The sequence below is a fragment of the Telopea speciosissima genome, chromosome 7 (assembly GCF_018873765.1).
Source record: "Telopea speciosissima isolate NSW1024214 ecotype Mountain lineage chromosome 7, Tspe_v1, whole genome shotgun sequence".
NCBI classification, from domain to species: Eukaryota; Viridiplantae; Streptophyta; class Magnoliopsida; order Proteales; family Proteaceae; genus Telopea; species Telopea speciosissima.
In genome coordinates this window covers 57,732,165-57,744,282 of record NC_057922.1, presented here as the reverse complement: position 1 = coordinate 57,744,282, position 12,118 = coordinate 57,732,165, and the positions used below count along the sequence as shown (strand labels likewise).

Genomic DNA, 12,118 nt, shown 5'->3' with positions numbered 1-12,118 from the left:
CTCTCGGTCCTCTCTCTCCCCGATGTTACCTACCCATATGGTGGTCCCCCCTTCAACTTCCTCTACTTTGTCTTCTCCCTCTCTGACCCGGCCCACCATCATTCCTCTTTGGCTGGCCCATCTGTTTCTAATGGGCAAGTTCCCTCTTACTCTGAAGCCCATTGCTCTAACCCCTCCCGAATCTCCCATCCTATTTTGGGCCTGAACCCCCGTTCGCATCACCCTACTGCCCCCACGTCTCTTAAAGTTTTTCATCGTTGCAACCCCAGCTCCCCTCCGTTCCCTATGAAGGATCTCTACATTACCTACTCCTTGCCCATCTTGGAGATCAACTCGCTTATCAATTTGGATATCAGAAATCGCGTCCTTTGCCACGAGAATATAGACCTGGGAATTTTTTCTTTTCTATTTAGTGCGATGTTTTGTTAGAGGTTTTGTCCCTTGTGTTTTGTCCTTAGCTGTTGGTAGGGCTTTGTGCTGGGCTTTGCTTCTCTCCTACCCCCCCCCTTTCTTCCTGTGGTAATTGAATTATTTATTCATCCAAAAAAAAAAAAATTCGAGCTGAATTTTGTCAAAGTAGGCTCTAAATGACTATTTCACACCATAAATTGTCTTGTGCAGCTTACATACAGTGTGATTTCCCCCCTTGAACAACATACCCGGGAGGTTGCTCTATATATACCTCATGCAAATCACCATACAAAAAGGTACTCTTGATATCCAACTGATAGAGAGGCCAGTTAGGAGTGACTGGTAATAGGGCCTGTAAACAAAGAGAAATATGCAAAGAAAGAGAGAGAGAAGGAGGAGAAGAGAGAGATTGAGAGAGCAAGGGGCTGGCTGCTCTCACGTAATGCGAGGGCTAGAGAAGAGATATATTAGATGTAGGGTAATGTACAAGGGCAGAAACGGAAAAAACAAAAGAAAAGAGGGGAGCCCATCTTAGGATTAGCGCTATTCCCTGACGCTAATCCCGAGAGGGATATTCTCCCACTCTAACACGGCCCCTCAAGCTAGAGCATATATAACAATCAAGCCCAGCTTGTGACAAGTATCTTCAACCCTCCCACTTTCTAGTGACTTGGTAAAGATATCTGCAAGCTGTTCTCTAGTCTTGATATGTTTGGTAGAAATTAATCCCTGCTGAAGTTTTTGCCGAACAAAGTGATAGTGTACTTCAACGTGTTTAGTCCACGCATGTAATACTGGATTTGAGGCAATATGTATCGCTGTCTGGTTATCACCACAATTGCATTGGAGAGGAATCCTCAAATCGAAGTTCAATTAACAACATCTTTAACTAGATCAGTTCACAAGTTGCATGTGCCATGGCTGGATACTCGGACTTTGCACTTGATCTAGCCACTATACTCTGTTTCTTACTTTTCCATGAGACCAGGTTACCTCCCACAAGTATACAATAACCTATTGTTGATCTCCTATCAATAGATTATCCAGCCCAATCTGCATCTGAAAAACCTTCAACTCGTCTATGTCCATGATCAGCATAAACTAATCCACGTTTTGGAGCCTTCTTGAGATACCTCAAAATTCGGATAACAACATCCCAATGAGGAGTCCGAAGAAATGACAACAGCTGACTAACAACACTCACTGGAAAAGCAATATCGGGTCGAGTGAAGGTCAAATAATTCAGCTTTCCAACCAATCTTCTATGTTTCTTTGGATCATCAAGAACATCTCTCTCTTCAACGACAAGTTTGATGTTGGGATCCATTGGGTTGTCGAGGGGTCGACACCCTAGCATCCCAGTCTTCGCAAGTAAATCAAGAGTGTATTTTCGCTGCGAGAGGGATATTCCCTTCCTTGACTAAGCCACTTTAACACCTAGGAAATAATTTAATTTCCTCAAATCCTTAGTCTGAAACCTTTGCTGTAGATGAGTTTTCAAACTCTTAATACCTTCAGAATCATCTCCTATAATCACAATGTCATCCACATGCACAATAAATAAAATCCTGCTTGTATTGGTTTGACGATAAAATAGAGAGTAATCACTGTTACACCGTGGCAACCCAAAGTACCACCTTTGTAAAGCGACCAAACCAGGCCCTAGGAGATTGTTTTAGGCCATACAACGACTTGTGCAGCTTACAAACCAAACCGGACTCCCTTGAGCAACAAACCCAGGAGGTTGCTCCTTATAGACCTCTTCCTGTAGATCACCATAGAGGAAGGCATTCTTGACCTCCAGTTGATGCATTGACCACTGATGAGATGCGACAATGGAGATCAAAACTCGGACAAAGGAGAGTTTAGCTATTGGAGAGAATGTATCCAAATTGTCTACTCCATAAACCTGTGCATAGCCTTTGGCACCAATCTGGCTTTCAGGCGAGCAAGAGTGCCATCAGCTTTAACTTTGACAACATATACCCACCGACAACCAGTAACAGATTTCCCAGCTGGCAGTGGAACAAGATCCCATGTCCAGTTATGTTCCAAAGCCAGCAATTCTTCCTCCATAGCTGTCCTCCAGCTAGAACTAGATAAAGCCACTGTAATGGTCTCAGGGATAGGATGAGGTGCAACAATAGAAAGACATGTCCGAAAAATAGAAGATAAACCAGAATAAAAAACATGGGGTGAAAGAGGATGTTGAACACAACGACTTGTACCTTTGCGAAGAGCAGTGGGAAGATCCAAGTCAAGAGGGTGGAAGACCAGGGCTGGTGCAGGATCTGTAGACGACAAAGACGTGGCAGCAGGAGGAGGATCAGTAGGGGCAGCTTTTGTTCTCCGGCGACGGCTGTAAACATTTTTAAGTGCAGGAGGGGTACGCACATCAGACTGAACAATATATGTAGGAATATCATCATCCAAACCAGATTCCACAATAGACTCTCCGTATAGGACTGAGTGTTTGAGACTCAAAGGAAGATACATCAGCAGTGATGAAATATTACAAAGAACCGGAGAGTAGCATCGAAAGCCCTTCTAAACATGGGAATATCCAACTAAAATGCATTTAATAGCTTTAGGGTCTAACTTGGATAACTCGGGATGATGGTCCCGAATGAAGTAGACACACCCAAACACACGGGGTGGTAAATGAAAAAGAGGATTGGAAGGAAAAAAGTATAGTATGAGGAATGCGACCACCTAAAAGAGAAGAGGGCATGCGGTCAAAATGACATCCGCTCAAAAGGATTTGGCCACCTTCATTTCAAAGATAAGGTACCGGGTGACTTCCATCAAGTGACGATTCTTCCGTTCTGCCACACCATTCTGTTGGGGTGTGTCAGGACAAGAAGATTGATGAACATTGCCATGAGTAGTCATAAGGTCAATAAATGGGACATAAAAATCTTCTCGAGCATTATCAGTACCTAAAATTATGATGTAACAACCAAACTGATTTTTAATTTCAGCAACAAAGGTTGAGAATATAGAAAATAATTCAGACCGACATTTCATTAAATAAAGCCAAGTAACATGAGAGTACTTATCAACAAATGTAACTAAATACTTACAACCAAGTTTGGACTTTAGAGGACAAGGGCTCCACACGTCGGAATGAACTAAAGAAAAAGGTTGTGTGGCCCGTTTATGGACTCTAGGTGGATAACTCACACGGTGGGGCTTCCCAAACTGACACGATTCACTAAAACTGAAAGAGAACGAAAACTAGGATAAAACTTCTGCAAACCCTGTAACGAAGGATGACCCAACCGACAATGTATTTGGTGAGGGGATAATGTACTCGAACATGCAATAAAAGGTGAGTCCTCAAAAAGATATAACCCCCTCAATACATTGCCTTTACCAATTGTCTTCTTTGTCTGGAGATCCTGTCTTCTTTGTCTGGAGATCCTGAAAAACACAAGCATTAAGGAAAATGGTTATTGAACAATTGTATGCCTTTGTGAGTTGACTAACTGACAAGAGATTAAATGGGAATTAGGTAGATATAATATTGAAGACAAAGACAAGGTGGATGTGGGCTGAATAGTACCAGTGCCTACTGTTGCAACGCAACCGTCAGCCAGGGTAACACTAGAAGAAGAGGTCTGTAAGGAGGAAAAGATACCTGAAATTCTAGACATGTGATTTGAGGTTCCTGAATCAATAATCTAGGGCCGAGAACTAGAGAGACACGCAATAGCATTACCTGTCTGAACAAAAGTAGCAGTGGAAGAAGACTCCTGAGATGCCTTGGCTTGATTATACCGAGCATACTCCTCCTCTATCATAGTCAAAGTCACACGGTGCCATAGTCCGAAATCTCGCAAGATGCCGAGATCTCGCCGAGATTCTCGGTTTTCCAATTTCCCGAGTCGAGATGGCCTACGAAACTTAAAATGTCAATATCTCTCTGAGATCTCGCCGAGATCTCTCTAAGATCTCGCCGAAATCTCTCTGAGATCCGAGATTTCGGTGAGATCTCTTTGAGATCTCGGTTTGACATGGAAAATGCCCATGTAGGTCCTTTATATGAGTGCCAGATCTGGAGATCTTGCTGGAAATTCTTGGTATACAAACACCTATCTATGCCAGGAACCATGACAAAGAAGACAGACACTTATTTATGCCTAATATCATTTAAGTAAATATTTCATTTACTTAAGATATTATTCATAAATAAGCAAATACCCCCCCATTTGAATCCAATAAAAATAGTTAAAAAATAAAATTCCAAAAGGAAAAAAAAGTCAACCCCCCAGTTCAAGAACAAAAAACTGGATTTTCGGCGACAGGTGCAATTTTCAACTTTCTAATGCTGGGGTTTTTCTCAAATCTAAATATTCCATAAATCTTATTATGGTAAAACATTGCTAAAAACCAAAAGTGCGGTAAAATATTCATTTGTTTTGATGTCCAAAAAATTATTTTCATTCATAGCGATTTTGACAGCATTCACGCACACCGAATTAAGTTTGACCAGTACATAACTCTTTCAATATAAATCAGATTTTAGCAATCTTGGACTTGTTGGAAAGCTATGTTTTGAAAGCTTTCCAACAAGTCCAAGATTGCTTAAATCTGATTTATATTGAAGGAGTTATTTAGGCAAAAATAAGACTGTTTGTCCTGTGTCTGTCCTGGTTTCTAAAATTAGTAAGTGTCGGTCCTGCTTTCCCACTAACTGAAACTCCTATTTGGACTTTGTTTTTGCAAAATCTAATAATGCCATTGTGTTTAAATGGCCTAAAATAGGTTGTATACTGATTTTCAGACCCAAAAGAGGTCTAAAACCCACCGACATGGGCTTCTGAGTCAGGAAAAAAAAAATGCACAAACTCGCAGAGATCTCGGCCCAACTCGGTTTTTTGTTGGGCCGAGATGGCTCCAAGACCTCAGTTTTCGAACCTTGCACGACGCTTTTCCATTGGCAAGAATGGGGCTGCTAGTTCAGTATTAGCAGTGTTGGCCACCTTTGGTTGAGAAGGTTTGTGAGGCAGGACAAACCCTAGGAGCTAAGGTATCCCACAATAGGACAGGACCACGGTTGTAACACCCTAATATGGACTTAAGACAAGAGCTGGAAGTTGCACAACTTTACATTTAGCATGAGAAATAAGTAATAGAATGTACCACCAGCAATATATCACCATAAATCAAATGAATAATCACCACAAACTGTTGGAAACAAATCTAGCAATTAATATGATTAGATCCACAATGCTAGATAAGAAGATTCAAGGCAGTGCATTCAACTAATCCTTACGCATGAATAACAACCCACATAGATTGATAAACCAATAATTAGAAGATTAGGAATATAAACCAATATCGAGACAATGCAATTTATTCAAAAAAAAAAAAAAACAGGTACTGTTTTGGGGCTGAAAAAGGTGGGGAAAATCGTGCAAACAAAATTATAAAATTCTGTTTACTAATGTTAAAGAAGGGATGGGTTGTGGAGGTTGGTTTAGGACGAAGGCTTTCAAAAATAAAATCTGGGAATGGGACTGGGGTGGCTAGAGACAGGGTTAGGATGGGAACAAGGACTTTCGGTTGAGAGGGAGATGGAGGGGAATGTCAATAATTGGCTGAAGTGTTTCAGCCGCAAGGGACATAGGGGAAAAAGGGGATTCACGACAGTAGCAAGGGGGGGGGGAAAGGATTCACGAGGCAGCAGGGGGAAAGGGACTCATGAACAGCAGTACGGGGGGGGGGGGGGAAGGGATTCACGAACAGCAGCAGGAGGAAAGGGAGAAGAGAAAGGAGAGCTGTGGGGAAGGGGAAGAGAGAGAGAAGGAGAATCGTAGAAAGGTGGAGGGAGGGAGCTTCACGCAGAAATTGCTTTCTTCATTCGTTGTTCATTAAGTCCATCAAATGTCTGAAGACAACCTAATAAAGACAAAAAAAATGTAAATCCCTAAAATACCCTTATCCTAGTTAAACAAAATGAACAACCAAAGTTCTCAAAGTACCCTCATATAAGTTATAAAGGCTAAAAATAAAGTGCAGAATTAAACAAATAAAAATACTAAAATGACCTTCACTTATTCAACCTAAATACTAAAAAGAAGATAACAAAAATAACCCTAGATGTCTAAACAACCTCATGCTAGCCTGTGGCCTCTGAAATCATCATCGAACCATAGCAACTGTCTGTGTGGAAGTAGTCTCCTGTGCCTCTGGTAGTGGTGCACAAAGGGGCTCTGGTGATATTATGGCATGATCCCCCCATCAGTTTGCCATGCAGCTTCCAACAGAAACGCTGGATATGACCAGGTTTGCCACAATGTTGGCAGGTTTTCATAGGACCAGATTTATCAGAGTTATCAGGTAAGGGTGTCAAAACCAAACCGGAACCGAATACCGAACCCGAAACGAGCCGAATTAACTGAACCGGATAAATTCAGTTTGGTTTCGGCTCTGGTATATGAGCTTTCAATTCGGTTCGGTTCTATTATGATTTTAGCTAAAAAACTGTCGGTTTGAACCGATACTGAACTGAATACCACACTTAAATCCAAAACCCCATATTTTTTTAATGGTGTTGCTTTTCCTTTTGGAACTATAATTTTGATGTGTTTTTTCTGACTTTATTGATGGGTAAGCTGACAGATAAGATCTGAAAGTGGAGAACTCACTTGGGATTCTTATTTATTTGTTAATATTTCTGGTTCCTTTAAGGTTCTGTGAGCATTTTATTTATACAAATCGAGTTTCTTGAGAACACAACAAGAGAGCAACAACTGACAGCCTAACAGAATAGAACAGTATCGGAGAACCGAATTGGACCCGTATTGGTAAATTGAGTTAGAACCGTAACCGAGCCGAACCGAGCATGTTCAGATTCGGTTTCCACTTCCATAACTGACTTGGTTCTCAGTTCGGTTTCGGATCATACCACCAAGGCATGGAACCAAACTGAAACCGAACCGATTGACACCTTTATTATCAGTTATGCCCTGGGCACTAGATGATGGAGGTATACCAGAAGTTTGAGTTTTACTAGTACCACTGCCTCCTCCACGGCCACTACTAACAAGTGCAGTGCTATCATCAGAAGTAGAATCACGGGTATTGCCTCAAGATACACGGAGAACCCGAGAAAAAGTGTTTGCAAAAGAGGGAACCTTATCACCACCAAGGATTTGAGATTGAACAGAATCAAACTCTGGTCCCAAGCTGCCCAAGAAACTCATAACAGCTAACAGTTCACATTGGTTCTGCATTTGTGTTACATCAGAGGTAATGGGCAGTAGGGCATTCAACTCCTCATACATTCGTTTAAGATCAACAAGTGTTGTGTAAGAGGTCGAACCTTCCTATTGACATGATAACATTCTGGTGACAACTCATAAATTCGTGAAAGATTATTATGTCCAGTACATAACACAGCCAACTAATCCCACAGCTCCTTGACAGTATTAATCTGTCACAACTCACAAGATCAACAATATTGCTATCTATGGAGTTCAGCATCTGACCTAAAATACGGATATTAGCAATCTCCCATGTAGTCTCATCTGTACTCTTAGGTTTCATCCCTGTCAAGTGATGTTTATCACATCTTCCTGTGAGAACCAATGACACAATCTTCTGCATTGGTGAAAATTATGTTTGCCTTACAACTTCTTGGAAGTAAGAAAAGTGGATGAAGAGGATACCACCTCAGTCACCAATTTCACATCCGTCTGTGTCTCACCCATGAAAACCAGCAAGAAAATAGAGCCAAATAACACAAGATATAGACCAGACAAACCGCCAAATAGCACTCAAATAATCAGCAGCAGACAAACTCGAATGGAAGCAGCATCGAACAGAAGTGGGTCAAACAAACACCAATCTACCCTAAAAAATCAATTAAAATCGATCTGAAAAATGAACGCTGCCAGTACTGAGTTCAAACCAGCAAGCAAAACCCCCGAAAGAATCAATTTCCATACTAATCGTCACAAATTCCAGCAATATCGATCATAAGTGTCGATCTAATCACTACCAATAAGTAACAAAAACAACCAAAGAGACATTGAGCCTGATTAGTATGAAATCTTGATGTCTTCAAGCCATCACATGGACCTTCATGACTTCAAAAGAAGGGTGAGAACACCCCCTGCTGCAGAAAAGAAGTCAAGAGTCTTCAAGAATCGATCAGTCTTTCCCCTTGCTTTCGTTAGATGTAGAGACAATGAAGAACCAAGAGAAAAAGTGTGTAGCGTGTATCTATTGATCAGATTGCTCTGATACCATGTAAATATAGAGAAATATGCAGAGGAAGAGAGAAAGGAGGAGAAGAGAGAGATTGAGAGCAAGAGGCTGGCCGCTCTCACGTAATGAGAGAGGGCTAGAGAAGAAATATATTTGATGTAGGGTAAAGTACAGTGGCAGAAAAGGAAAAAACAAAAGAAAACAGGGGAGCCCATCTCGGGATTAGTGCTATTCCCTAATGCTAATCCCGAGAGGGATATTCTCCCACTCTAACTGAGCCCTTAACCTCTATTTTGTGATTTTCTAGGGCCTTAGCAACTGAATCTAGCATCGTTTGGTAATAGGTCCCTCTAGTGGCATTTGAGAGGATGCTGTGGAATAACAACCACTTAGACATAGCCTCCCCAGCCATCCTCGTCACATTACCCCACATCTCCTTCCGTCTACGTTGCTTGTTGCCTTCTTTCTTGTAGATGTTGGGATATTTCTCTAGGACGGGGTCCCGTTATGGTGGGACCACTAGGCGAGGTGGCTGCCCTAGTACTCTGTGATCTTCTGAAGGGCAACACGGGTTGCCTGGACGGACCAGCTCCTCCCCTAGGGTCTCTATGTCTACCATGTTCATTAAAGGAGCCTTTGCTCCTTGCTTGTGGTCGCCGAAAATCTCTAGCCTCTGCCTTTGTCTAAACATCATCAGGTACATACACAGGGCCATCACTGTCATCATCACTATCACCTCCCTGTACTGTATGGGTCGCATGAACTGCCTCTTCAAATTCTATCCTTGCCTTCTCCTTCTCTGCCTTTGGTGGAGGGCCAGTTAAGGAGAAGAGGGGAAACCTGGGAAGAAGTCAGAGTTGCAGGGGAGAGAAGAAAACTGTTGGAACTGCTTCCTCTAAAAGGCAGACCTTGTAGGAAAGGAAGGAAACAATATGTATATCAAACAGGAGCTCTAATACGGTGGACTGTCCAAATGGGGACACAGGTGGATAAATAATTCAACATCTGCCCGCTCCTAGGGCGACTCGATTCCGTGAACCCTGCCTGCTCTGATACCATGTTGGAACCGCTTCCTCTAAAAGGCCGACCTTGTAGGAAAGGGTGAAAAGAATATGTATATCAAGCAGGAGCTCTAACATGGCGGACTATCCAGAGGGGGACACGGGTGGATAAATAATTCAACAAAAACATAAGCAGAAGGGAGAGGGTTGCTAGAATACTGGGAACAGGGAAGGTGTGAGAGAGGATGATGGGGAAGGAGATGGATCCTTCACTAATCCACAGTTCCTTTTATGTATTTGATTAATTTGAGCTGTTATCTTTCTTTTCGTTATTCCCAATATCTAGCTTTTGCTGTCACTCATGTGACCTACTCTTTGTACTTCTATTTCTTCATTTTACAGAATTTCACTTGTTGCTTTAAAAAAAAAAAAGAGGTCATCTTGATGCCCTTTGATTGTCAGGCACAGTTGATACCATGATACATCCTTGCATAGTGTACATTTAGTTTTTTTCCCCCCTTTTAACTCAACTCAACTAGGCTCATTCCAAATAAATGGGGTTAGCTGCATGGATCTTGTTTCGAGATTCTGTTCTTGTAAACTTTACGTAGTAATAGGTTAGCAGGAGTACATCAACATGATTTCTTCTCGGTCTGATTGTATAATTCTGTATCAGTTTTCAAGGATGGAGGCAAAGAGGAAAAGAAAAAGGATCCGACATCATCTCGTGTGAAGTGCTATTTTGTCTGTATGGAGTCCAATGACTTTGTAGACAGGATGAAACCGTATCATTTATATTGTAAATCTGTTCATGATGCACGCTGTGTGTTTATGCATGTACACACAGTCAACAGTCTAGTGGGTTATATGAAGAGGTATGTTTTCTTGACACTTTCATTATTGTCTGCAATTGGTATTCCTATGGTTTGAAATCATCTTCCACTGTTGGAAATGCAGGTTCTCCCTTATCTTATCAAAAACTATCAAGCTAGACGTAGATTTTGCATCCTTGAATATTCAAACGATTGGAGATGAACCTTGCCGGGTATGGTCCTTGACTTTGGCTCATTTATTATCTGTTGAAACTTTATTTTCCCGTATCTGTCACTAGAATAAACAATATTTTCATTTGTTAGGATGAATATGGTGTTGCTGTTCATGATGAAGGTGGGAAATTTCTTGTACATACTGATGGAACTGGTTTTATATCTGAAGACTTGGCTTTGAAATGTCCGAGGAATATATTTAAAGGGACTTTCCAGAATCATGGCAACACTAAGGTCTGTTATTTTGGCTTTGTTTCATAATTTTCAGCTAAGTAAAACTTCATATAATGAGTAATGTATGTTGAAAGAGTAAACTAAGTAAGAGCCTTACAATCGACTGTAGGCATGGATAGAAGTTAAACAAAAAATTTTTGGTATCTTGTCAAGTTTTACTGTCTGTTTGGTTGACAACTGTTTTAGATTATTGTGGGGAGTTTGACTTATATGGATTAAATCACAAAGTGAAAGCAAGTAAAGGAGGCAGAAGAGAGAAGGATGAAGAAGAAGAGAGAAAACAAACAAGGGTTTGCTAGAGGGAAAATAAGGAGGGAGATCAGTTCCTATCCCCTATATTTGCTAACTTGCGATAGTTAATACAAGATTACATAAATACTTCTACACTAATATGTAAATACCCAGTGGGTTCAAATACATACTTATTTCCCATCTTACCCACACTTACATGTTTCCCCATCTCAAGCTGAGGAATAAATGTCATACATGCCCTACTTGCTCAAGAGGGTATGGAATTGCAGAGAATTAATTCCTTTGGTGAACAACATTTGCTAAGTGATTCATTGTCTTCATAAGGGGTATGCAACCAGAGTTAATTTTCTACTTTATGAAATACCGATAAACTTCAATGTGCTTTGTACTATCATTCTGCACTGGGTTATGTGCTACGCTAATTGCAGCCTTCTTATCACAATAAAATTGCATGGAGCCCTCAGTTTCAAAGCCCAAAATTTGAACCAAATTCTTAACCATAGATTGTTTTTGGCTTCTCCAAGTAACCAGTTTCTCACGTACAAAGGTGTAATATTCTGATGTGGACCTTGTAGTAGAAACAAAGACTGCCCAATTAACATTAATGTAGTCCAATCTTCAATTGGTTATGTCTGGTCTATAGTTTTTCTTTACCTAGACCATGGAAAGAGAACTCAGCCGAAACTTGTCGAAACCATCTAGATATCTCGGTTTCGCAAGAAACTGAGACGAGATGTGGGTGGATTTTAAAAAGTCACTAGTTCGACGAGTTTCGACCAAAACAACCCATATTTTACAAGTTTCGACACTCATGCCCGTTGAAACTTGAGGAAACTTGGCTAGAAATTAGGACAGAGTTATTTATGCTAGAAACCAGGCCATAAACTAGGACATACACTTATTTATGCCTAATAGCATATAAGTTCATTTACTTAAGATATTATTCATAAATAAGCA

The 12,118-nt window shown here is 41.0% G+C and overlaps 1 protein-coding gene across 1 annotated transcript in view; it reads left to right on the top strand.

The window, feature by feature from the left end:
* Positions 1-11,128, top strand: part of LOC122668728 (probable RNA-dependent RNA polymerase 3) — a 36,382-nt gene extending 25,254 nt beyond the window's left edge. The window contains exons 6-9 of the mRNA XM_043865264.1: positions 10,306-10,504; positions 10,587-10,674; positions 10,766-10,909; positions 11,096-11,128. Of these exons, the coding sequence (XP_043721199.1) occupies positions 10,306-10,504; positions 10,587-10,674; positions 10,766-10,909; positions 11,096-11,128 (464 nt within the window). The remainder of the gene's footprint in view (positions 1-10,305; positions 10,505-10,586; positions 10,675-10,765; positions 10,910-11,095) is intronic.
* The last annotated feature ends 990 nt before the right edge of the window (positions 11,129-12,118 follow it).